The sequence below is a fragment of the Gouania willdenowi genome, chromosome 1 (assembly GCF_900634775.1).
Source record: "Gouania willdenowi chromosome 1, fGouWil2.1, whole genome shotgun sequence".
Taxonomy (NCBI): Eukaryota; Metazoa; Chordata; class Actinopteri; order Blenniiformes; family Gobiesocidae; genus Gouania; species Gouania willdenowi.
This window is the reverse complement of record NC_041044.1, coordinates 45,194,769-45,222,268: the sequence shown is the minus strand read 5'-3', so window position 1 is coordinate 45,222,268 and position 27,500 is coordinate 45,194,769. Positions and strand designations below refer to the sequence as shown.

Sequence of the window (27,500 nt, the reverse complement as noted above, 5' to 3'; positions counted from 1 at the left end):
TCCATCCATCCATCCATCCATTCTATTCATCCTTCAGTCCATCCATCCATCCATCCATCCATTCTATTCATCCTTCAGTCCATCCATCCATCCATCCATCCATTTTATTCATCCTTCAGTCCATCCATCCATCCATCCATCCATTCATTCTATTCATCCTTCATTCCATCCATCCATCCATCCATCCATCCATCCATCCATTTTATTCATCCTTCAGTCCATCCATCCATCCATCCATCATCCATCCATCCATTCTCTTCATCCTTCAGTCCAGCTTTAATAGTTTATTCTCCTGGTTTTCCTGCCAGTGATGTCATCAATGACATCATCACATTTTCTCAGTGAATCTGAAGGAAAAACAGAATGTGAACCATTATCTAGTCTATCAATCAGACCAATTCATAGGATATGTATGATGTGATTAGATATTGATAATATTTATAAATAGAAATAAAAGCTGTACACATTTAAGATTTAGCACAAAGCAAATAAAAGTTATTTATTATTTATGAAGTAGATTACTAATAAAACAGTTTTATTAAAAGTAAAAAGGTCTCGACTAAATTAGAAATAATAACGTTCTTCTTAATAATTTATACATCTATAATATGTTTACCTATCAAGTCATTTATACATATACAGTATATAGTCGTCTTAAATATGTAAATCCTTGTTTTAATCAGAAATAAAATAGGTTAGAAGTGAGCAAAAATGGTGGAAAAGGTGATGAAATGTTAGTTTAAAAACCACAGAAATTGGCTAAAAGTTGTAAATTAGATCTTAATGTAAAATGATCCTGGGACTGATGTCACGTACTGAGTTTACCTCCGTACTGAGATTATAATCCTAACCCAATCCAATAAACAAATAAAACGTGTCTGTATATATATATATAAAATAAATATGGCCCTCTGTATGAAACACAAACTGTGACGTCACTCCTTACATGTACTGTACATAATATTACATAGTTCTCCTAAAATGACGTTAAACTACAATGAAATAAATTAATATACAGCTGTTGCCATACAATCATTGTTTTTATTAAGTCTCAGAACTGAACTGTCAATCGATTTGGGGGGGCGGGAATAAAACTATTTCTTTTAATTTTCATTAAAACTAGACTTACTAGTTATTAATAATACTACCAAGTTTAGTTTGCTAATAATATCAGCTCTTTGATTGTTTAATTAATAATAAAAATACAATTTAAAAAAACGTTAAGAAAAAACAACTTTTTTGTGAACATTTTACACCCCCCCATGATGGCCGACGCCCCTAGCATTTGCCTCTACTGCCTATGCCATGGGTCGGCCCTATAGAGTATTTACTGTACCATATCACGTTACCGTACTTAATGATGCAGTGGTACAGGATGGACCAGAGCAGCTCAGGTTTGTTGTTGGTTGTCATCAGACTGCTCTGGTCCACCACTGGTTCACTAACCAGGACCCTTTAGAAGTTGTGTATTTGCCTGGTTATTTATGGATCCTATGGAGGACTCCACGTGGAGATGGTGCGTATGACCACCAACCACATGCTTCTTCTACAGGAAGTGGATATTTTACAAATGCTTAGCGAGAGAAGACATTACTTGTGATGTTGATGAGATCCTGTGGTCAGACCCCAACAGACGATGGATCCATGTCTGTGTTTACATTATTGTTTTTTAATGATTGTTTTATTTCTGCTTGAACTGAATTTACTGGACTGTGAAATACATTACTGTAATTATTTTGAATTGAGTATTTCATTTTTTGATTGACGTGAAAACGTGCCCTCTGTGTTATAATAGTTTATATTTGATATAGATGTGGATGCTTTATTTCCAGTATCTTATTTGTTTATGTTTAGAGTTTTGACTCAATGAGACAAGTTTTACAAAACGTGTTCAATTATATGATTATATTTAATGTTTTAAAGATTACATCATCAATAATTCAACACGTGAGTCTCTAGACACGAGATATTGTAACTAAACGTGTGTGTGTGTGTGTGTGTGTGTGTGTGTGTGTGTGTGTGTGTGTGTGTGTGTGTGTGTGTGTGTGTGTGTGTGTGTGTGTGTGTGTGTGTGTGTGTGTTCTCAGAAGTGGAAGCCTGTGTGTTTGTCTGTGTTCAGCAGAGCAGAGCCACGACTGGAGATACAACCCATCTCAGGTAGGAACATCTTCATCTTCATCACCTCCATCATCTTCAGCGTCAGATGTAGTGGGCGGGGCTACACTCTGAGCAGGGCTAAACTGTTAATAGCAGAGTTTCATTTTCCACCATTTGTTTATTTGAATAAATTAATTCACTTTAAAGAGGTAAATCAATCAATCAATCAATCAATCAATCAATCAATCAATCAATCTTTTATTTGTATAGCGCCAAATCATAACCAATGGTATCTCAAGGCACTTTACAGTAGAGCAGTCTTAAGGACGGACTCTTCATTTTATGGATACACACATATGCATATATACGTATATACACATACATATGTATCCCACACCCAACATGAATTCATCATGGCGGCAAGGAAAACCTTCTGTTAAGCAGCAGGAACCTTGTGTGGATCCCATTCCTATGATGAACAGCCATCCACGTTATGCTGTGTTGGGTGTGTGCAGAGGAAAGGGTGGAGACAGAGTTGTTGAGACTCTGTAACTCCACACTGAGGATCCCACGGACCTGCAAGACAAAAGCCAGAAGGAGTACAGGAGCAAACACACAAGGGAAGAAGCAGACATAGAGGGAGTGTTAGAGAGAGGAATGGGACCCTCTCCGGTCCCTCTCTAACCTAAATGACCTCTCTCTTAACGTTCATTAATACTTCATTATTAGGATATTATTACTATTTACTTCATTTCAAAGTGATTTTTAACGTTTCTCTATTTTTAGTGCTAATTTCTTTCAGTGTTTTGGTCTATTTTATTATTCTATGAATAGCTTTTTTTTTTTTTTTTTTTTTTTTTTGCGTTTTCAGTCATTTCGGGACGATGTCGCCCTCTAGCGTTTGTTCCTGTTCTTTCTTTCCAGCAGTAAATGATTAAACTTTGTTTTGGTTTTAAAGTGAAATAAAATAAAGAAAGTGGTATTTTTATACTTTCTGTTTATTTCATATCTGTTTATGTGAATCTTTCTAATCTCAGTGTCTTTATTTGTCTAAACGTGCTCACACTGTGCACGTTTAATGCAGTCACTGCTAATTAAAAAGGAAAACCATGACATTTTGCACTAATTTAAACACATCTTCCAGCAGCTGCTGCAGAAAGTGAAACTTTTCACCAAATGTTGACTTAAGTTTGAATTGTAGCTTTTATAAAAACAGAGATTTAAATTGTTACGGCTTAATTTACGGTTGACCTCATTTGAGACATGATTCATTGCTCTGGTTGAATGATGGAGTCCAGGAGAAGCATTGATGATTTTATAAAAAAAAGGGTTTATTCTAAAACTAAGAAAAAAGGTACAAGATGGAACAAAGTGAAACAAAATTAGCGTCCGTCCAGGCGGACGTCCGAAGGAAGTGCCGCTCCCTCTAACAGTTTCAGCTTAAGGTTTTATACAGATAAGAAAAGGTCAACCCTGAGAGACAAAAGGGAGGGAGTCAGATGCTCCCACAGTGAAAATGTTGGAGGATGATGAAGACATGTATAAAAGTGAGGAAGATCGGGCGCCACTCTTATCTGTCCTTGATAAGTGTGTGCGTCAGTGTATATCTGCATGTGAGCAGAGACTCTGTGCTGCACTGAGAATAATACGATCTGTACTGTTTAATCATGATTCAGCTGTTCAAAAGTGTAAAGAGTAATGGAGTCATCATGTATTAAAACATGACAAATTGTACACATGAACATACATTTGACGATATGATGATGAATATAAAAATGACCATAACAAAATCATATTGTGATGATGTCACATAAGCTACAAAATGAGCCTGAGCAGGTTTGACTTCCCCATGCTGACAGCAGGTGGCGCTGCAAGAGGTAACCATGGCAACAGGAGACACCATCAGACCGTGATGGAGAAGAAGATGAAGGTTGTTCTACTGTCGGAGCTGATCAACGTCCTCAGACTGCCTCCAAACGCAGAGGCCTGCCCCATGGTCAGCATTACAGCATTAGTCAAAACTCTGAACACAGTCTGAAAAAGTCTATGTTATAATAATCACTTTTCATTGTTTTCACACAAAATACATTCAGTAACCACAGTCACCAAATTTCATCAACTCTTTTCTCAGTCACTAGTTATTATTATTAATAATTATTATTATTATTATTAGTTCACCACCAGCTAAACACTAAACTTTCACAGCACATGCTAACACACTTTGTTCAAAAAGTTAAAAACAAATAAAACAGAATGATCGGGAAAAATGTCTACATTCAAATCTATTTAAATTTATATTTAAAAAAAAGCCATTTACAACAAAAATGAATAAAACAATGATGAAATTCCAAACACAGCTGAGTGTAGTTAGATTTGTGTTTAGACTCATTAGAAACAAGGAGTGGATCTGATTGTTTTTCATTGGACTGTACGGATCAGTGGGTGGAGTTAGGGAGAGGAGGGAGGAGACCCAGAGAAGCATGTGTTAAATCATAGACTCTTTAATAGAGACTACTTTAAGGTGCAGACACACTTGCAGTGTTCAACAATGCATCCTATGATTACTGTATTGAAGCAGATTTTGCAAAATAAAGTAATCTGGCTTTACATCAGCTGGAAGTTTGAAGAATGTATTGATGACAGTTTTAAAAACAAATTAATATTCTGTGCTGGAATTCTGAGATTCTGCATTTTTCTGTTTAGAGTAATGTTTATATTTTTGTGAGGTTCTGAAGTGAAAAAGCACAAATGTTCTTACTGTAAAACTGTAAATCGTCTTGTTGCAATATCCATCCATCCATTTTCTTCCGCTTTTATCCGGGGCCGGGTCGCGGAGGCAGCAGTCTCAGCAGAGATGCCCAGACCTCCCGATCCACGCACACCTCCTCCAGCTGTTCTGGGGGGACCCCGAGGTGACACCAGGCCAGCTCAGAGACATAGTCCCTCCAGCGTGTCCTGGGCCTCCCACGAGGCCTCTTCCCAATAGGACATGTCTGAAACACCTCCCGAGGGAGGCGACCAGGAGGCATCCGAAATGCCGAGCCACCTCAGCTGGCTCCTTTCAACGTGAAGGAGCAGCGGCTCTACTCCGAGCTCCTCCCGAGTGACTGAGCTTCTCACCCTATCCCGAAGGGTGCACCCAGCCACTCTGCGAAGGAAACTCATTTCGGCCGCCTGTATCCGCGATCTTGTCCTTTCAGGCGTTACCCAAATCTCATGACCATAGGTGAGGGTAGGAACGTAGATCGATCGGTAAATTGAGAGCTTTGCCCCCCGACTCAGCTCCCTCTTCAACAGTCCGATACAGCGACCGCATCACTGCTGACGCCGCACCAATCTGTCTATCGATCTCACGCTCCATCCTACCCTCACTCGTGAACAAGACCCCGAGATACTTGAACTCCTCCTCTTGAGACAAGGACTCTCCACAAACCCAGAGAGGGGAAGCCATCTTTTTCCGGTGGAGAACCATGGCCTCAGATTTGGAGGTGCTGATCCTCATCCCGGCCGCTTCACACTCGGCTGCAAACCGCCCCAGTGCACGCTGAAGGTCCTGATCTGAGGAAACCAACAGAACAACATCATCTGCAAATAGCAGAGATGAAATCATGAGGTTCCCAAATCGGACCCCCTCCGGTCCCTGGCTGCACCTAGAAATTCTGTCCATAAAAGTAATGAACAGAACCGGTGACAAAGGGCAGCCCTGGTGGAGACCAACATGCACTGGGAACAGGTCTGACTTACTGCTGGCAATGTGAACCAGGCTCCTGCTGCGGTCATACAGGAAATGGACAGCCCTTAGCAAAGGGCCCCAAACCCCATACTCCCGCAGCATCACTACAGGGCACCACGAGGGACACGGTCGAACGCCTTCTCCAGATCCACAAAGCACATGTGGACTGGTTGGGCAAACTCCCACAAACCCTCGAGCACCCAATGAAGGGTATAGAGCTGGTCCAGTGTGCCGCGACTGGGACGAAAACCGCATTGTTCCTCCTGAATCCGAGGTTGGACTATCGGTCGGATCCTCCTCTCCAGCACCCTGGGTTAGGGTTATCACAGCATATACAATAATTTACAACAATCAAAAATCTTAAGAGAATAACTGTTGAGCTGAGATCATGATGGAAAAGCAGACTGTGTGACTTCAGTTTCAACCAATGTTTGTTCGCAAATATTATTAGAACTATTAATGATTATTATCATTATTAGTATGAATATTACTGTTGTTATTATTGTTATTATTATTAATAATTTTATTTTTATTTTATTATTACTATCACTTTTCACTATCTGAAAAGCAAAGTGTTCAAGTGATTCATAAAAGAGTCTGTGGGCCATATGTTCAAAAGTAATGACTAGTGTGTGTGTGTGTGTGTGTGTGTGTGTGTGTGTGTGTAGGACAACATGTCTGCGTTCTGTGTGCAGACTGAGGACAGGACGATGGTTTTTGCTGCTCTAAAAGACGACTGTGTGGACTGGGTGGACAAACTGAGTCAAAGCTGCTGTCAGGTGATTCTCCACCAATCAGCATCCTGTGTGTGTGTGTGTGTGTGCGTGTGTGTGTGTGTGTGTGTGTGCGTGTGTGTGTGTGTGTGTGCGTGTGTGTGTGTGTGTGTGTGTGTGTGTGTGTGTGTGTGTGTGTGTGTACTGAATGAACACCCCCGTCCTCAAAGTTCCCATGAACACTTAGAACCCTCAGAGCAGCTGGTGTTACAGTCAGAATGGTCACTATGTTTAGTGGTTAAAGTGTCACCAGTTGTATCAATGACCAGTTGAAATGATACACCGACAGGTAAAGCTCTTTCCTGCTAATTAGCTTTGTCACGTCTGTTCATGTTTCTCTAAAAGTGTGACTCAAATATCCATCCATCCATCCATCCATCCATCCATCCATCCATCTAATCTATCATCTATCTATCTATCCAGCTAACTAGCTAGCTAGCTAACTAACTAACACGAGTCATCATATAATCTGAGGGACACACTTACCTTTTCTCTCCATCAGAAACCAGGAGGATCCATGAAGCCGCTCATGGAAGAAAACCAGATCTACGTCTCCACAGATGAAGGTACAACAATTATTAAATAAAACAACAACTATCAGGGTTCTCACTAGGACTTTTTCACAGCATAAGGTGATCATGTGACATGCGAACGAGCTCCACTGACATGGATCATTTAAAAACTCTCTGAAGGCCATATTTATTGAAGTAAAACTAAAGTATTTAGTTTTATTTAATCTTTGTTCCTGCCTTTCTCTTATGAGGACGTTCACTTAATCTAAACACTGTCAGCTGATTGGCTGAGCTGGGGAGATTGAAGCTGAGAAGAGTTTGATGAAATGGTAAAAGGGGGCGTGGTCACGGACGGTTTAGCTGAACCTGGTTTAAATCATAAGCCTGGTTTTACTGAGAACACTTTGATCAAACACCCTCCAGTTCCCGGGTTCTGGATCGTGGTTCAGAGGACGGAGGCGGCGGTTCACTGTGGCCTGCAGGGGGCGTATCTACTGGAGGTCGGCCCTGAAGCGCTGATGCTCAGAGAACGGCACAAGAAGAGCGTGGTGAGGGCGTGGCCTTACGAGCTGCTGAGACGATACGGAACAGATAAGGTAGAGACTTTTTTTGCTGTTGATTTTTCTGATTTTAAACAAAATCATGACTTTTTTTTTTTTTTTTTAAGTTAGTTTTTGAGTTAAAGTGTTTAAAAATGTACTGATGAAAGAAAACATCTAGAAAATAAATTGAACCCATTTTTTTAAATTTTTTTTATCATTTTTACCACATCATAATTAGATGTTAAAACAATTGTGTTTAAGGTGTACATTCTAAAACATACTAAGTTGGGATGTTTTTTCTTTTTTAATTTAATACAGTTTCAGATGGATAAACTTTATTGGCCCCTCAACAGAGACAAAGAATGCAAAAAAAACCAACAACAAAACAATGATAAAAACACAAAAAAAAATTAAAAATGTCTGAAACATGAAGTGTGACACTGACACTTACAGGAAGGCACGGGTACTGCATGATAAAGTATGTTTGGTTTTACGTATTAATAGAGCAAAAGGTCACAAACACAGCAAGGATGTGTTGTTTAATGTCTTTATGGTTTTGTTTCCTAAACACTTTAAAAATATATTTGATCAATAAACTGATAAAAATTGATTGAATCAAAAGGACACTTGGTAACACTTTATAATAACATCATCTATAAATTAATAATTAACCTTTAGTTAATAGTTATTTACTGCTAACAAACAATGAAATTATAGTTAATGTTTTTTAATGATTTGTAATGCTTTGTGAAACTTTTCATTTAAGTTTTTCCAAATTCATTCTTAACATAATGTACATAATATACACATATTTTAAGTGCTAAAAACACAGTGACTAGGAAGTGATAAAAATTGTGATATAAAATTTAAAGGTTCACAAAATAACTTAAAAAGTATTAAAGGCAGCAGCTGATGACATTTGACCTTCCTGCTTCCCGTAGCAGCTCAGAGCTTTGTTTGTTTATAAAATGGCGGACACTGCGTGTGATCTGTGGACCTATAAGTCTGTTTGTAGTGACGCACAGAGAAGAACAAACCCTGTGCTCAGTGCACACTAGTCTGGATAGAAAGCGGTGGATTGAGCGGTTGTTGTGATCATCTACTCGCCCGCCTCCCCGCGACAAAATCGCCATCCACCGACCACGGGAGCACATAGATAATTAGTGAAGGTGGAGTTACGTTGTTAGAGACTTTTAATGTCATAATCTACGTTGTTGGACTTTTAAATGCTTTTAATCCATTTATTCTCTCCTTGTTTAACTTAGTGATTTACAACTAACAACTAAACATTTCAAGCTGCATTTTGGATTTATTTTGGCAGGTTTATAATACAGCTTTAGAAACTTATGTTACAGCAATGAAAAATAAAAATGATAAAACATTTAAATTGGGACATTTGTTTTCATTCCTCATTTGTGAAGCAAAACTCAAGACGTTCTCTATATTTATTTGTTTATTTATTCATTTTGCTAATCTAAAGAAAAATCAACTGTAAAAGACATAATTAAAGCACTGCCCTCTACAGGGAGTCACGGGTACTGCACTTTAGCTTTCACTTACATTTGATTGATTTGTAGAGCTGGGTGTGACTTTGTTGTATCTGTTGTAATCTAAAACAATGATGGATTATTTATTTTACATGCATTGTTGCCCCCTGGTGGTCTGGATGTGTTACTGCTTCAGCTCCTCTGAAGGTTTTGAAGGTCCTGGAGTGTGTGTGGTTCCCTGACCTCTGGTGTTGTTGTCTCAGCTCGCTCTGACCATTGAGGCCGGTCGACGCTGCGACTCCGGACCAGGAACCTTCATCTTTCAGACGCGGCAGGCGGAAAACATCTTCTCCCTGATCCAGAGCTCCATCAAACGGAAAAGTTTGCCCACGGCGCCGGGGCAGAGTGAGGCGGAGGCCACACAGAACAAGTCATCTCTGCTAGTGGACGATGTCCAGGACTGTGTCTCGCTGGGCGCGCCGCCAGCTCCAATCACCTTCATGCCTCTGCCCTCAGTCCCCACTCAGAAAAAGTCCTCCGCAGATCAAACGCAGAGCCGATCGGACGTCATCTACGACGAACCGATGGAGTGCCTGAAGTCGGTGCGATCCACCACGGCGCTGTACGTGGACCCCGCCAGCATCCTGCCCCTCAAACCCCCGTGCTCGGCAATCACTCAGCCTGGTCCAAAGACCATGAAGGACTCGGAGGACTCGGAGTACTCGGAGGTGTTCGACTGCGTCAAAGAGAAAGTTGTACAGAGTGATGAGCAGAAAACGTGTTTCACAGACGAACCGATTTACGCCGAACCGACGTGCAGCAAAAAGAAGGAAGAGAAGAGGGAGGCTACGCCCGACCCGTTCTCTCACCTCTATGCTCAGGTCTGCAAGTCCAGGTCCATGGAATGTTCCTCCGCCCCCAACTCTGAGCAATCCACGGTCACCTCCACCTACGACGGATCCACAGGAGATGTGATCTACGAAAACCTGGGAATCATTTGAACCGAAGCTGCTCAGGGACAAACAGTTCTAAATCTGAAAACGTTTATCACGACATTTTGGGACATTGTCATGAAAGTTAATCTATTGTTTTGTGCATTCCAGCATCATATTATTCTTGCTGCAAACGACGACATGTTTTTTTGTGTTGCTTTGGACAAAAATACACTTCAGATTTAAATACATCTGCTTGAATTGACTCCAAGCAGCACAAAAACTATTTGTATGTTTTACCACAAAAAAAAGTGTGTCTTGCAGCACAAAAAACCTACTGAAAACGTGATGCCACAGACAAAACAATAGATTCTTTAATTTTCTTCTTCCGTGAGATTGATTTGTACGATGAGTCGTACCAAACAACTTACAAAGGAGGAACAAAAAAAATGTTAAGTTTTAAGATAGACTTTGAAAGGATCCTCCACTGTTTTACAAGTTTGGCCTAAAATCTTCTAAATGTCCTTATTAGTAGATCTATGTCCAACAAAACATAATGTTGCTTCATATTCATATTCCTGTGTTACTCCATCTTGAAATCACGTGATTGATGATGTCATCACACGGCCCCACTGCCTGTAAACAGTGCGCTGACACGCTTTAGTGGCTGAAGTTAGAGAGAAATCACAAACTGTTGAAGGAGCCCTTCTATCCTCAGGGTTTGTGCTTCTTCAACAGTTTGTCATTTACTGTCTAACTTCAGCCACAAAAGCATGTCAGCACACTGTTTAAGGGAGATTAAAGGTCCCTTAGGAGAGCTCTTCTTCTCTGCTTCATTGTCTTCTACCATACCTCAGAGTTGGAACCGTTGTCCCCAGCGGTCACAGATTTTTTTTTCTCTTTCTAGAAACAAAAGAGGTTTACATCGACATCTTTAACTTTTCCTGTTTTTTAGAGCAACCAGAAGCAGCATGGTTTGTCATTGTGACTGAAAAAGCCACTAAATGATTTAAAAAGTTACTAAATTATTTTCTGCTTCTCCTCGAAGGCGGTCGCATTTTTTCTTTGCTCCTCCCCTCCCTATCTGTTTGTTTTGTCTGCTGTCTTGTGGATCTAGGAGACTCTCTCTGCATTCATCCAAAAACCCAAACTATGGAATTGGTCAGTTGGTTATTGATCACATTTTTAATGAGAAGACCAGGCCGAGGTGAGCCTGCGTGTCGAGACGGAACGTTTGCAGCTGGATAAAGATGGATTCCTGGGACAGATGGAAGGTCGTGTGCCTGGCTTTACTCTCTGTGGTAGTGGAGATGCTGTTGATTTATATACATACTGTATATATAGATACATAAACTGTACGTATATATCAATATATACATACAGTATTCATACAATACACTGTGTATATATATAGAAATATTTTTGAACTGTACATATATATATATACTGTATGTCTTTAATTTTTATATATAGATATGAGTTTTAAAATGTTAAATTTTCCGTGCATGGGTGAAACTTTTGTACGTCTCTGCCGTCTGTAGACGACGCACACATGTAAATGTATAACTGTAAATATATAACTTCTAAGTTTAAGTAATTCACAGATGTTTATCTGTATCATAACTTTACTTTGAAAGGGCCTCGGATAATTTGTCCAAACTTTTCTTCACTCAGATGTTTTTAAGTCTAACCTTTTTATTATTGGATGAATATATCTCCCTGTGTATGTATTTTATTTTGAAATGATAGGAAACAACCAACCTTTACAGAATCTGTGAATGAATGTATTTTCTATTTTTATTAAAATAAAGTCAGAGTTCAGGTTATTTTCTCCCTTGCTTGGATTAAAACCAGTGGAGGTGGAGATATGAAGAAGAAGAGTGGAGTCCCTTTTTGGCAGTTTTTAATCTTTAAATGAGGACCATTTAATGCATATCCATGCCACAAACAACAACTAGAGTCACTGTTTTACATGTAGAATAAGTAAATCTTCATTATTATGAATTCATTCCTTTTCATCTTTGTTATTTCTTGCAAGACTATACAAGAGAGAGAGAGAGAAAGGGCGAGCATGAGAGAGAGTAATAGAGAGAGAGAGAATAATAGAGAGCGAGCTCACGATGGTCAATAAATGCACAAAAACATTGTTTTCTTTTGTCTGAGCTTAAAAACATTGACGAGACGTTCATTGTCAGGCAATGACATGAGAAGGAAGTGTTACTGTAAAACTAGACCTTAGAAATACTCGACACACAGCCAGGAGAGACACACACACACCATGTACACAAGTGTACAGAGTTTACACACACACACACACTGCAACACTGCCTTTACACAAACTTCACGTTGCGTTAATCAAACATTATCCTCTATTTACACACATCTTTCTTCATACTGACTTTACGCTGCGTTTATGCACATTTTAAGTCATGTTTACAAAGACACTTTAAAGCTGCTTTTATGGACACTTAATTTACATTACTTTACGTTTCATTTTTTATGCACACTTTACACTGTGTTTACGTCCTATTTATGTTCCATTTACACATACTTTACACCACATTTACTCTCAACATTCATGTTGTTTTCACTCATTTCATGTTGTGTGAAACACTTTCTGTTGCGTTTAGCCACATTCTAAGTTTTTGTTGCATTTCTCACACACTTCACGCTTGTTTTTCATTGTGTTTACAACGTAAACGTGTAACTGTAAAGTGTGCAAAACCGCAGCGTAAAAGTGTGTGTATACACAAAGTAAAGCAAGCGTAAAAGCAGTGTTAACATTGTGTTTATGTAATTTTCCGTGGCATTTATGCCCTCAGGAGGAGTTCAACAAAATTTGATTTAATTACATTTAAAATCATTTTGAACAAAAAGAACTATTTTGCTAAGTTTTACAGCAAAAATTTTAATTGTGCTACAACGTAATTGTCTATAAATTCAAACAAACACTTTGTGCTGAATTTTAAGAGCAACATCTGAATACGTTTGTAAACATCAGATATTTGTCTCATAAAAAGCATTAAAGCATTATTTAGGTATTTAAACTAACTCCGTGTGGTGGTGGCGTGCCTCCCCCGGCTGCTCGTCACACTGTGTCACATTTATGTATTTTATGTAAATCTTTGTACACAGAAAATTCAACTTCACCAACCGCTGTAAATCACGTTCAAAAGTCTCAAAGATTCAAATAGTGACGTGTGGAAATGAAACAATACAGTATGGCTCAGAGTGACTGTGTGTGTGTGTGTGTGTGTGTGTGTGTGTGTGTGTGTGTGAGACAAACCCTTGTGTCTGAGTCTCGTCTCTATTGGCAGATAAAGAATTGACTCCTTGTGCCAAACAAACCAATCATTACCGCCACTAACCAGCAGGTGGCGCATCAGGTGACCTAAGGTAACGCTTCTCACACAGAACTTTATTTTCCTCATAAAATCTATTTTATTTTTTGTCAAAAAAAGCCTCCAATATTAAATCTCATGCGTTTCTGGAGCAAAAGGAGTTCCGTATCGGCGCATATTTAAACGTGATCTCAGACTGGTTTTAAAAGTGGTTCAGATCGTCTAAAACTATTGCCGAACAAATGCTTTAAACATTTTTTAGATAATTCAACGCTTTAAAAACAATAGCACATAACGTAATTTCCTTCCAAAACCAGTATGTGGCGCTTTGCACATTTGAAACACTCCGATTACACGTTGAACGAAAAATCTGGCAGCGTTTCTGGCTGCAGTGTAAGAGCGCGTAGTAAACGCAGTCTCTGATTGTTTTAAAATGGCTGCAAAAAACACACATTTTGAATCTTCAGAACATTTGTCTAAATCTCATGCTTTTGACGCTGAAAGAATTGTGCATCGTCTTTAAAGGTTTTTTCTTCTGATCTTTGAGCTCATTTGTGTAAAATGTAGTGAAAAATCGTTGTCGTCAAGACAACATTTTCCTCACCATTGGCTGAAATGTTTGTGATATCATCCTTTTTAATTATTAATGATTTTATAAACATTGTTTTTGGTTCAAGTCAAAGCTTTGAAAGCTCTCAGAAATACTTTCAAATTCAAAGGAAATTTTTTACATTTTTGGTCCCTCAAACCGTCGTCGTTCATAAGAACTGATCAGCTTTTATTTTGTAATCCGTAAGGGTTTGTGTGTGTGTGTGTGTGTGTGTGTGTGTGTGTGTGTGTGTGTGTGTAAATACAGAAACATCACATTAAAATGTAAACATGACCCCCCACACACATGTTAACCCAGCGTGCTAAAGTACACATGAATAATAATCATAATAATAATAATACCGATAGAAATGTGGCAGAATTCTTCCAAAAGTGATAAAAACGTTGTCACGGTGACGATGAGAGTCCGACAGAAAGACTTTGTGCTGCAATGATGTGCTGTTAGTACAATCTGGGTGGGGGGTGGGGGCGGGGGGGGGGGTAGCTTATTAATGGTAGTAATTAATATTTCACATTTTTCTATAAGTTTATTTACAGCATTCAGGAATCAAACCGATGTAAAATAAAAAAGTTTAAAAAAAATTAATTATTGTAAAAAGTAAAAGGCATTTAAGGAAAAAAGATACAGGGTTTAATAATAAATACATTAATAAATAAATAACATTTAAAATGTATAAAAAGAAAAGAACAGGTTGAAAAAATAACTTAGAAAAAACAAAGGGTAGAGTTTTAAAAAATAGAAAAGTAATTTGATGAATAAAATAATAAAGATAAAAAAAAGTATAAAATAAAAAAAAAGGTAGAAACAAAAGAAGCAAGGTTAGTTTTCACTATTGAGGGGGGCGGAGCGAGGGTAAAAATAGGGGTGGTAGGTGGTGGGGGGATTTGGCAAATCAACCCGTCGTAGCCCCGCCCAATGGGAGGCACAAACATCTTTTTTTTCTCTGCAGTCACAAAGTTTGTGTGAGACGACACAACATCACCGAACAACACCCAGTCACATCGAGGAGTGTGTGTGTGTGTGTGTGTGTGTGTGTGTGTGTGATGATGATGTCACAGACGCGACCTCATGTCTGCTGCTCAATGTTTTTGATGTTCCTGTGTTTATCTGCCTCACCAGCAGAGGGCGACAGAGTAGAGACGCTCAGAAAGTTGAAAGTTGTGCTTGATTTTAAACGTTTTGTTTTGAACGGCGGCAAACACAAGGTGGCGCTGTCTGTGACGTGTGTGTGTGTGTGTGTGTGTGTGTGTGTTTATGTGTAGGCGTTGAGGCGTTCTTTGGAGCGTGTGGAGTGGATGTCGTGCAGCTCCTGCTCCTCCTTGGACTTAATGTCCTCGTACTTCTGCATCCGGCTAGCGTCCTTCAGGTAGCCCCAGTTAGCCGCCAGCGCCATCAGGAAGTGCACCTGAGCACAGGGGGCGGAGTTAGTAGACCCCGTCACACAAATCCACAGACAAGACATAAAATAAAAATTCATAATCTGATTTGATCAAGTACTGTCTTGTTCCTCATTTTAAACAGAAATCACCTCAGAATTCAACAGGACAATCAACTGGTGCGATGTAAATATTTTGACAACAATAAACAATTTACAGCATTTTTATTGAGCCACTACAAGGAAAGAAAAATAAATAAAATGCAGTATCATCTGCTCAAATAAACATGTTGGTCCTAAGATGATTTGAACTTGTTTTAAAACTGAAAACAACCTCTAATGTCACAATTCAACCAAACAGGCAAAGGTTCAACATTGCAACATAAACATCTGGAAACCTGTCAATTTCTCTCAAAGAAATGCTGATCTGGAATGAAGATATGACCTATATTCAGTATATGCTTTAAACCAGAGGTCTCAGACTCGAGGCCCGTGGGCCAAATGCGGCCCTTGGCACGATAATTGATGTCCCACAGGACAATGTGAAAATGTAATGTTGGTGCGTGTGTTTTATACTGTATTGTAATGACGTGACTCAAGGTTCATCAACCTTTAATGGAAGTCATTACAACTGACTACTGTTGGCCGTAGTCGACGCTAAAATAAACAATTAAGACACAAACAGAATCGTCTTAGTTCCTCTCACTGAACACCCGTGGGAACTGAATTTACTAATTCTCCACTTACGCCCGCCCTTCACCAGCCTCCCAGCCAGAACACATGTAAACAAAGACGAACATTGGCAGAGAACGCTGCACGTACAAACGATGCCTTCAATGCCATGTCATCTTCATCTGGACATTTAATGGGAACGCCCACTCCTCATTTAAACCCAAGTTATGTAACAGAACTAGTTGTCAGGCCAAAACTGAGAATGAACCAGAACGTACGCCCCTGGATGAGCCTCAGAACTTCACTGCTTATCGGCGCTACGACTTACCACACAGTATAGTCAAGAGGCCTGCAGCTCCACGTCCTTGTGAACCACCAGATGACCCTCCTCCTACAGTACACCGCCAGAATAGACCTCCTACACTTCATTTTGGTTCATCTCATGTTTCTGCCATGCATGCAACTTCTCGTCTGCGTCTATCCCCATGTCTTCCAACATAAGATCAAGTCATACAGTCCATGTGGTACATTCACAACCTGCTGCATCCATGTCTGCTTCTGTTTGTTTGTTCTCCTCTATCCTCCAGTCAACAAACCTGTATGGCTCCCCCTGCAGGTGAGGTTCTCCCAGACGCCAGATATCCTGTACGCTACCATCTAGCTTCAGTCAACCCTCGTGCAGCTGTTATCCACGACCCTCTCCCAGTGTCTCACGACCCCAAGGTTGAGAACCCCTGCTCTAACAATGTCCACTGTAGTTATAACATTAGTTGATAACATGTCACATTTAACCATAACAACATGCTCACCATGGCGATGACAGCAGCTCCCGCCCCCGCCAACGCGCACACAAAGAGGTGAAAGGTCAGGTCGAGCTGTGGAATGTACGAAATGCTTTCACTTCCTGCTTCAAAACATAAACATCAAGAACTGCAACTCCTTTAGCCAAATGCTAACGTTAGGGTTTGACCAGAACATGTCCTGTTTTTATGTGTCGTCTGCCTGTGATATTTTACAGATTCATAAAATGAACTCTGCTAATATTTACTCTATCTGAGAAATTCTACAAGTTTCTGAAAGCTAAGGAGTTTAATGTTAATTCATTTTAAAATGAAATAACAAATAACAGCGAATTTAATTAAAAAGGTTTTTATTCAATGATCATTTAATGTTTTATAAGCCTTGAGTTTTTTGTTATGTTGTGAATTTCCCTTTGTCTAAATATTGATGTGATGAGGTTGAATAATTCTCCGCTGACATCACCATGATGTAAATCTAGCATTTATTGATGAAAATGTCAGACACCATGGTTTGTCTGAAGAGGGCAAAGTCGGAAACAGCTCTGAGCGCTAGTCGAGTAAGAACAGATATATGAAGGCATGTGTCACCACAGGTGGTTTCTATTTACGGTTAGCTCATACACCGGACAAAAATGGCTCTACTGTCTTTGCAATAAATAGGAGAAAAAACAACCAATCACTCATTGGAAACGGGGGTCCTCTGTCTGGGCCCCTCAGTTTTAATTAAATTGTTAAGGCACAAAATACATTTTCAGTTGCACTTTTAAAAAGAAAAAGAACTATTATGCAGCCGTGCATTGTTTACTATAGAACCAGAATTCAAGTTAATAGGCTTCTTCTTCATTTGTATGATTTATATTTATTTTTAGTTAAATTGCATTATTTTGAATAGTTTATCAAGGGATTCTTTTGACAATGAAAAATAAAAGGAAAGTAATACAATATTTTCTAGTTTTTTTTCCCCCCAAAAAATAAAGAAATATTTTTCAGTCATCAGTTGTCTACTGTCCCATTTTGTAAAATAAATCGCGAGAGAATCGTATCGTGAACCCAGTATTGTGAATCGAATCGTATCTGGAGTTGAGTGGATCGTTACATCCCTAGTACAAGGTGTTGAGCTTTTACTGCCTTCGTGTACAGTGTGCATAAGGAATGCAGGATATTGAGTATGCTGAGGTCGGCCCAAGTGTTTCTCTTTTACAAAATCAGAATATGGTCACCCTAGCAAACATTGCGCTAACGTCTTCGATCAGACAACAAATGGCTAATGTGACGCAGAGCAGGTTGTGGGCGGGGCTTGGAGAACATCTCACCTCGTTGGATTCACACATGGAGGTGAACTTCTTAGTGTTTGTGCACAGCTTCCTCTCCGCGTTGATGGTGACAGCTCCTGGAAGCACAAACACGTGTTAGCATCTTTAGCATCTTTTTCCCTTAGGAAAGCTCTTCTTCTCGGCTTCATTGTCTACTACCAAACCTTAGAGTTGGTACTATCGCACCCTGTGGTCATAACTGTTTTCATTCATTTTCTGTAAACAAGAGGTTTACATCAACATCTTTAACTCTTCCTGGTTTTTTAGATCAGCCAAAAGCAGCACAAGTTGTTATTGTGACTGAAAAAGTTACTAAATAATCTATAAACCAGGCTGAATGTTTCACTCCAAAAGAAAACAATGGATGTTTACAGGCAGTGGGGCCGTGTGACATCATCAATCACATGATTTCAAGATGGAGGAACACAGACTGTAAAACTGTAAAGTAGTTCTGTTTTTAAAAGGTAATTAAATTAATATGGTGCAAAATAAAGTGTTTTGTTAGTCATAGATCTACTGATAAGGACATTTTAGGCCACATTTGTAAAAACAGTGGAGGATCCCTTTAAGCGTTGTTAGCTTTACATGCTAGGGAAGTTTGTTTCTGTTGAGTGAGAGTGCGTTACCAAACTGGCGCAGGTCCAGGCAGAGGTTGGCCCCCTCCACCAGGCTGGTGTTCTGACACATGGACCAGACGTTGAAGAACATGAAGACGGGCAGGCTGGTGAACGCCGTCACCCCCAACCACAGCAGGAAGAACAGGTAGGCCACGCACATCAGCTGAGAGCACACAGACCAATCACAGACCAGTATTACATCACTGACATTTGTTCAGCCATGATATACAGCAAGGGGGCGTGGTCAGTGTAAACTCCGGCTTCACTCACTTTAACCAAACTAAAGTTATGGGTGAGGTGGTGTGTGTGGTGGACGTGTCCCTCTGGAGGAAGTGATGCAGGGTGTGTGGTGGGCGTGTCTCTTTGGAGGAAGTGACGTAGTGTGTGTTGTGGGCGTGTCCCTCTGGAGGAAGTGACGTAGTGTGTGTTGTGGGCGTGTCCCTCTGGAGGAAGTGATGTAGTGTGTGTTGTGGGCGTGTCCCTCTGGAGGAAGTGACGTAGTGTGTGTTGTGGGCGTTTCCCTCTGGTGGAAGTGATGTAGCGTGTGTGGTGGGCGTGTCATTCTGGAGGAAGTGACGTAGCGTGTTTAGTAGGCGTGTCCTTTTAGAGGAAGTGACATAACGTGTGTGGTGGGTGTGTTTTTCTGATGGAAGTGACGTAGCATATTTAGTGGGTATGTCTTTATAGACGAAGTGACGTAGCGTGTGTGGTGGGCGTGTTTCTTGAGACGAAGTGACGTAGCGTGTGCTTACAAAGGCGGTGAGGCAGCGTCCACAGGCGCTGATCTTGAACTCTCCGTACAGTTCTCTGATGGCGCCCGTGGTGAAGAACCCCTCCACCAGCAGCAAAACGCCAAGAATGAAGAACCCTGCAGCCAGGCCGTAGATGATGTACTTCAGGATGTCAATGCTGGGGACGGGAAGATAATAAACTGCTTTAGTGGCGTCAGTTCCCTCCTCAGCCTGAGGACCAATCAGCTGTGAGTCCTCGTGAATCAAACCTCACGTTAGACACGCATGGTTTTACAAATGTGGCCTAAAATCCCGAGTAGATCTATGTCTAACAATCATATTAATTTAATAGACTACTTTACAGTTCTATTTCATCACTACTGACCCCCAGAGGTGGTGCTTTAGCACTGATAGCTACGTCTCACGTATGCACTGGTCGAGCACCGACACCAACAGAGTCACCTGTGACCCCCGAGTGACCCCGGGGAGTCAATAAGTTTTGTTGTCACCGGTGTTGTCTTCTCGTGCACGTATGGTCGCTTTACGTTAGTCCCGTGAAGATCATGGAGAGGAAAAACCAGGAACGAGCCGTGGTGTCAGCAGCCCAGCGACCTTTACAGGTTGGAGTAATGAGCCTGTGTTCGTCCTTCAAAGGGCTGGAGGAGATGCCATAATACGGTATTCTATAACCGGCTTGTTTTTCCACATTTCCTTGACCGACTGTTGTTTTTCCGTCAGTAGCGGCAGTAGCAGAACAAATCAGAGGCGGGGCAGGGGGCGGGGCAAATGACCAGGCCCTTTAAACCCAAATAATAAAGCTCATAATAACATAATTTTACAACATACACACGACCACAACAGCAGCTTACACGCTTCAACACCACAGAGAACGACTATGTCATTATGAAGTCCATCAAACAGACATGAAGTTTAACAAAACCATAGAAGAATAAAAACATCAGGATGGTCACTAACACGACTTCAAAACATCTCAGTGTTTTATTTTGACATCCACTTTAACCATTTCACCTCAGAGCCTGTATCAGTAGATATAAAGTTTAGTCAAACTAACACAGTGACCCACATGTTCACTAACACTATTTAATATAAGTACTATAGACATAGTCACTACTATACGCTCTGTGAACTCGTCCATGATGATCTATGTTCATTTTCTTTGTTCTGTCATTCTCTATAGACATCATGGTAAGTCCATCAGTCTCTAATGTCCCACTGTGCTCCTCATATGGTTTTAATATGTTTTAACTTAGAGAATGAGCGGGTCACGTGACTGACGTACGCGTACACATACTCTGTGCAGAAACCATGTTGTTTACAAATGTAACACTTGAAAAATTAAAAAATGTCAATGAATGAACCACTGTTAAGGCTCATAAATAGTTTATAATATGTAGAAAGTTTATCACCTGAGGACGCAGACACTTATTTAAGGAAACTCACTTTAAATACAGGTGAAGAATTGTGGGACAAATGCAGCGTTCCTGAAAACTAGTGATCATCAGATGTTTGCTCCTGTCCAGATGTTTAATGATCAGATATTTAAACATATCTGATGGAAAAACCCAGTGTATAAACCATAGAAAAGCTAAAAACATTAAGTCTCTAGATGTTTATAACTGTTATAAACAGACAGGTAGGCGGGGCTACTGTACTCCTGTTAATGAAGGTTTCTGTGTATTTCCACATATTCTGATCAGTTTTAACAGTTGAGTTTCCATCTCTACATGAAGTCTCCTCCTCACTGCTCCACGTCTACATATCAGTCCATTTACAGCTTTTTATGGTCACTTTTTACTGGATCCAGACTGAGATAGCGCTCCGTCCACTTCCATGCACCATCGCCTCAGCAGTCCTCTGGTTGTTTTGTACCGAGCCTGCGCACGCGTTCACCTAGTTTAGTATGCATACGTCACACGTAATGGGTCTATATAACCCCTGTATAAATCTGAATGATGGGTGACTGTCTATACTCTGTGAACCTCTAGGCACAAGTCATGGGAGGACCCGCCTTCTCCAGTTCCCCTGAGCTGTGGTAGAGACCTGGCTCCCTTAAGTCCTATCTGCCCTCCCAGCCCCCCCTGAAGCCCCATCCCTGAGGAGCAGTAAGTTAGCAGCAGTGCTCCCGCTCAAACTAACGACGCGCCCCGCAGCTTTATTGGGGGTCTCCTCGCAGCATAGGCTGCTTAGAACCTGGTTAGCCCGTTGATCACCAGCAGTGCTTCTGCTCGAGCTGTGGGTGCGCTGTGCAGTATCTCCCAGTGAAAACAGAGGCTATACCACTGGGTGGTGGATGCCATTACACGTGCTCTCCCTCCATCATCCAGGGTGAGATGTCACTCAATGAGGAGTGTATCTACCTAATGGGCTTCTCTGAAGGGAGGACCAATTGAAGTGGTTTGTGCTGCAGCCATGTGGACCTCACCCAGCACCTTTAAAAGATTCTACAGGGTCAACGTGGCTACGCCTCCTCCTCTGGGAGGGTCTTGGCCATCAATCCCTCAGCATCCAGTGTGTGAGGTAGGTGTCTGGATTCCTCATGACACTGATGACAGTGCTCATCCAGTCCTAAAGCACCGCCTCTGGGGGTCAGTAGGGATGAAATAGAATGAAAGCTACGTACGTAACTACGGTTCAATGAATCCTGAATGATCGCCAGAGCATTCAGTCACTCAAAATCACTGTGGTTTTGCGAGAAGATTCCTGAAGAAAAGGTCCACCGGTGACACCTGGGGGTCACAGGTGACTCTGTTGGTATAGGTGCTCGACCAATGCATACGTGAGACGTAGATATCCAGTGCTAAAGCACCACCTCTGGTGGTCATCTGAGATTCATAGAACCGTAGTTACGTGCGTAATTTTCATTTTAGAGTCTGTGTTCCTCCATCTTGAAACCACGTGATTGATGATGTCACACGTCCCCACTGGCTGTAAACATCCATTGTTTTCTATTGGAGTGATTTATACATCATTTTGTAGCTTTTTCACTTATTCTAAACAAGGGGTTTCAAACTGTCAAATTTTAGGTCAGGGGTCAAATACGGAGCAGTTTGAGCAAATTCAACATTAATGTGCCTGGGTTAGGGTTAGGGTTCGGCCTGGTTTGCACTTCCATGTATAAATGATATATAAATGATAAAGTATGTGAGTATATCACTCCCTGCAGGATCTTCACTTAAATTTCACTGCTTTTGGGAACTTGGGGAAATTACATGAAATAATATGAGGAAAATTTGCCAGATTTTGGATTTTTTTAAGAATTTCAGATAAAAAATGACTGCCGAGGTCTTTTTAATTACATGTTTGTGTTTGGAGGAGCTGAGATAGCCTATCTAAATGAGTTGGTCATTTAAAACATGTATCATGTTTTTCTATCTGCTACAATAGCAGCTTACTGCCACTGTGTGTGTGAAAGAATAATACACATCAATGTATAAAATCCAGTGCATTATTATTATAGTTTTTTCTGTCATTTTTACTTTCAAACAGGCTGAATTTCATGCTCTAAAGCAGTGGTTCCCAAACTTTTTTCTGGTGACCCGTTTTAAAAAAAAATAACATTTAACATTAGGCCTCGTATATAAAACACATTTTTAGGAACTAAATATAAGACAATACTGTGGACAAAGGAAGATGAGCCAATGACCTAAATATATTAGTCTTCCAGTTAATATTATTTTTATTCAAAGCATAATCAAGGCTTTATCTTGTAATTATGACCTTTTATTATTGACTGACAGGTGTATCAAAAAGAATTTATATCTAATAGTTGTAAATTTGTATCAATTTTTTTTTTCTACAAATCCGATTTGTAAAATATTCACTGGAAACTTCTGCAGTGGTTGTTATTATTATTATTATTATGATTATTATTATTATTGTATGGGGACAACATTAATGCAGCTCTGCACATCATTGTTGTCCTGTTAAAGTATTTTCATACCAAGACTTTAAAACAATCTGAAACTAGTGGTGACTCAAGTCAATCACAGCACAGTATAAATATCTATATTCCTTGAGGATCCAGAGATTATTAATGAGAGTCTCTAAATATGCAGAGAGGGAGGGGCTTCAGGGACAGTCAGAGAGCAGAGCACTAATGATCCACGTTGACAAACTCCATGAACAGTATCACTTTTTGGTGCAGGTGAGCAGCGTGCACATCTCCCGTGCACGCTGCTCACCTGCACCAGGTGATGTGTGCACCAGTGATGGCTGTGACACAGCTGAGCTGCTCCCTATGTTCATTTAACGTTTAGTGCTGAATTCCAGAAAATATTCACCAAACACTCACTAAGTTACATATTATTTAATTGTGAGTTACAACATCGTCTTTTATTAAACACTGACAGGTGTTAAAACGTATCAAACTCACATGATCAGTGTGATCACATGATCAGTTTCCTGTGATAAATTGACTAAATAACGCCGTATTTAACTATTTACTACTTTTAAAATGTTCAAACCACAGAAACTTCTTACTCTTTATTTTCACTGCTCAGTAACAGATGATGTCACTTCCTGTTGGTCTCAACATTGGTTTCTATTAACTGTTTAATCAGTAAAAGCTGCAGCGCATGTGCCTCACGTCTATAATCAATAAATCTGTGATCGGTCTATGAAGACGAGCACTTAATCTAAACACTGTTAGCTGATTGGCTGAGCTGGAGAGCTCCAAACTGAGAAGAGTTTGATGGAATGGGAAAAGGGGGTGTGGTCACGGACAGCTTTAAACCAGGTTTAAACCATAAGCCTGGTTCTACTGAGAACACTTTGATGAAAAACCACCAGATGATGAAAACTGGAGGATCAGCTCATGGAGAAGAGTTAGATATTGTCGTTACATTGGATAGGAAAACTGATGGACCCAGTCCGTTCCTATAATCCAGCTTTGAAAATAGGACGTGTCTGGGTAAATCTGGATGTATAGGTAACTCCAAAGGGGGGACACGTAAATGCAAAAACAGGGAGCGACAGTTCCAAGTCAGAGATTTGGTAGTAGACAATGAAGCAGAGAGGAAGAGCTCTCTTAATGGACCTTTACTCTCCCTTAAACAGTGCGCTGACACGCTCTGGTGGCTGAAGTTAGGGAGTAAATCATGGACTGTTGAAGACACACAAACCTTGAGAATAGAAGGATAACATTTCAAAGGTTTTAGGCCACATCTGTAAAAACGGTGGAGGATCTCTTTAATAGTTTATCACGCTCACTTTGTAGAAACGTTCTAATAGAAACAACGTTTAATGAAACGAATAAGAATGTGTTTTTTTTGGGCCGGTGAGGCAGCGACTCACATGGTGAAGACATCCACTGTGTCTCCAGGAGCTCGGATCACCTCAAAGTAGTTCTGCAGGATGGTGACGGTGCCGCTCAGAGCCTCGTGGCTACAGCCGCAGAACAAGGCCACGCCCATGTAGAGCAGGATGGTGGCGATGAGCGACGCCCACGGAAGGCTGCCCACGCAGCGCTCACAGCACTCCTTACAGCCTGAGAACACACACACACACACACACACACACACACACACAACAACATGAAACAACCATAAACTCTAAAATGTCGTGAAGGACATGAAGGAAACAGAATCACTGAAACATTCAGCTTCAGCTCAGAGGCCTTGTTGCCATGACGACTGGGGTGCGGCCTGCTGACCCACTTTGTCTGTGGGGTTGTCATGGCAACAGCGCAGCTCACTCCTCCAGGCGCGCGCGCACACACACACACACACACACACCTCGTCTATATCAGAGGCTGTAGTTCAGTGAATATATTTAATTCTACTCTGTTGTTTAAACCAGTGGTTCTCAAATGGAGGTACGTGTACGCCTGGGGGTATGCGATGGCACTACAGGAGAGAGAGTGCAAAATTAACAAATTAAAGCATTAAAAACATGAGGTTTTATCATGTTTATTTTCAGTTAAAAATGATCATCACACTGAATATTACCAGCAACACACAAAACAACAACACACACAATAAGAGAAAAATATACTGAACAATGAAAAGAACAAATAACAAAATACACAAAATGAAAATAAAAACACAATAAGAGAGAAAAATTACATTACCAGCAACACACAAAATTGCAACAAAAAAAGACACGAAATGAGAAGAAAATACACAAGATCACTACAAAATACACAAAAATCAGAAAAGATTTTATTCGCCAGGTACAGTTTAAAAAACAGTACAAGGAATTTAACTTGGTAGTTGGAGCAGAAATAATACATATTAACACACCAGGGTGGCCATTTGCAGCGCCATCATATTTAGATGAAAAGTGGGGGACAGGAGGAGAGGTGAGGGGAAAAGGCAGGATTCAAACTGAATTCTCTGAAAAAACAGGCAGATGACGTGTGACGACGTACGTCTGCAGATGATAAGACGAGACAATATGTTTATGATTCAGGCTAATAGCCTCGTGTTGTATACCATAACATAACAGAAGCAAAAAACAACATAAGAAACACACAAAATAAAAGAAAAGACAAAATGACACAAAAACACACTAAATGATGATGTAAATGATGTTGATTAGAACAAGAACTAAATACACTAAAGGTCAGTGTTGGTGGAGATACTGTACGTTGATAGATGTAAATGATAAAAACTAGAAATAAATCTATTCAGGAGGCACTAAACACTTTTCATTCACTTTTTTTACAAAATGAGATTATTTCAAATGTGTGTCATCACTCATTTATTCTATCATTATGATCTATAGATGTTTTTTCACAGAATTCTGAGTAAAACAAACGGGGGGTCTTGGATTCAGAAATAAGAGAAAGGGGGGCTAGAGCCACTGCTTTAAACTACTGAGAGTAAAACATTCATAATCAGATTACTTTTACTTGAGTACAGTACTCAGTAAATACTTCTTACATTAAACGCTGAATCACATGATCAGCAGTGATCTTATTCTGCAGACATGCGGTAGCGTCGCTAACAACTAGCCTCTGTTTCTGAGCAGTGTAGCTAGCTCACTTAGCGACCTAGCGGCTATAATTAGATCCTAAAAAACACTTCTTCTGCTATTATCAGAGACTGTTGGAAATGACAAGCAAAGACGTGCTGAGTCAGCAGTTTTATTCCCTACAATCGCCGAGTAATGGTTTAGTAAAGTAACTGTAACTGTAACTCCTGCTCACTTTAAATACTTTTCACACTCACGTTGATTTATTTATCTTCTGTTTGAGATTCTTACTCATTTATGTTATTCTTACCTGCTCCCGTAGTAATTATTATTAATTAGATTATTATTATACCTGCTGTTGTTATTATTATTATTATTATTATTATTATTATTATTATTATAATAATAATAATAATAATAATAATAATAATAATAATAAACAACACTAATAGGTTTCTCATTTCTGCCTAAAATCTGCTGTAACATTTGGATCCAATGCTACAAACTTCGACCAAAAGACACAAAACATCAACAACAAAAACACTGTTGAGTATTGACTAGTTAGCGTTAGCTGACAGAGTAGCACACAGACTCACTGTGTGTGATGCTGCTGTTTGAAACCAGCTGGTGATCATGTTAATTGGTGACTGAGTGAGTGTAGTAGACAGTCATTAGTTAACATGGGCACCAGTTAGAGCATTACCACAGTGGAGCTATAGCAGTGGTTTATTTATCACGTTTATACTGGTATTCCTCAGTAAATATGACTGTAATGAAGGAGGGTTGATGACATACGTGATGAAAGTTGTAGCTGTGTTTGATATTTCCAGCTTCCTGCTGATAAACAACACCTCAGCGCTGTACTCAGACATTAGTGGGCTCTTTGTTTTTATGTGTTTGACAGACATTGATCTTCTCCGTGTTTCCTGAGAGCAAGGAATTGTGGGAAGGTTATTTACGAGTGTGCGTTTCATCTCCATTTAATTACGGTGACGCTAATGGATGCTAACCTGATGGAGAAGGACAATCAAT

General features: G+C 40.1%; 2 protein-coding genes across 3 annotated transcripts in view; one reads left to right on the top strand and one right to left on the bottom strand.

The window, feature by feature from the left end:
• Positions 1 to 10,971, top strand: part of LOC114461759 (docking protein 1-like) — a 15,519-nt gene extending 4,548 nt beyond the window's left edge. The window contains exons 2-7 of one of the 2 annotated variants that reach the window (XM_028444103.1): positions 2,088 to 2,157; positions 3,960 to 4,093; positions 6,499 to 6,609; positions 7,106 to 7,169; positions 7,539 to 7,711; positions 9,408 to 10,971. In XM_028444103.1, coding sequence (XP_028299904.1) covers positions 2,088 to 2,157; positions 3,960 to 4,093; positions 6,499 to 6,609; positions 7,106 to 7,169; positions 7,539 to 7,711; positions 9,408 to 10,145 — 1,290 coding nt within the window. In that variant the 3' untranslated portion in view covers positions 10,146 to 10,971. Of the gene's footprint in view, positions 1 to 2,087; positions 2,158 to 3,956; positions 4,094 to 6,498; positions 6,610 to 7,105; positions 7,170 to 7,538; positions 7,712 to 9,407 lie in introns of both variants that reach the window. The other variant, XM_028444093.1, reaches the window with a different exon arrangement.
• Positions 10,972 to 11,963: 992 nt separating this feature from the next.
• Positions 11,964 to 27,500, bottom strand: part of LOC114461765 (neuronal membrane glycoprotein M6-a-like) — an 18,155-nt gene continuing 2,618 nt past the window's right edge. The window contains exons 2-7 of the mRNA XM_028444116.1: positions 24,849 to 25,041; positions 19,557 to 19,713; positions 18,814 to 18,967; positions 18,188 to 18,264; positions 16,884 to 16,949; positions 11,964 to 15,432 (exon numbers count right to left, since the gene is read on the bottom strand). Of these exons, the coding sequence (XP_028299917.1) occupies positions 15,280 to 15,432; positions 16,884 to 16,949; positions 18,188 to 18,264; positions 18,814 to 18,967; positions 19,557 to 19,713; positions 24,849 to 25,041 (800 nt within the window). The 3' untranslated portion in view covers positions 11,964 to 15,279. The remainder of the gene's footprint in view (positions 15,433 to 16,883; positions 16,950 to 18,187; positions 18,265 to 18,813; positions 18,968 to 19,556; positions 19,714 to 24,848; positions 25,042 to 27,500) is intronic.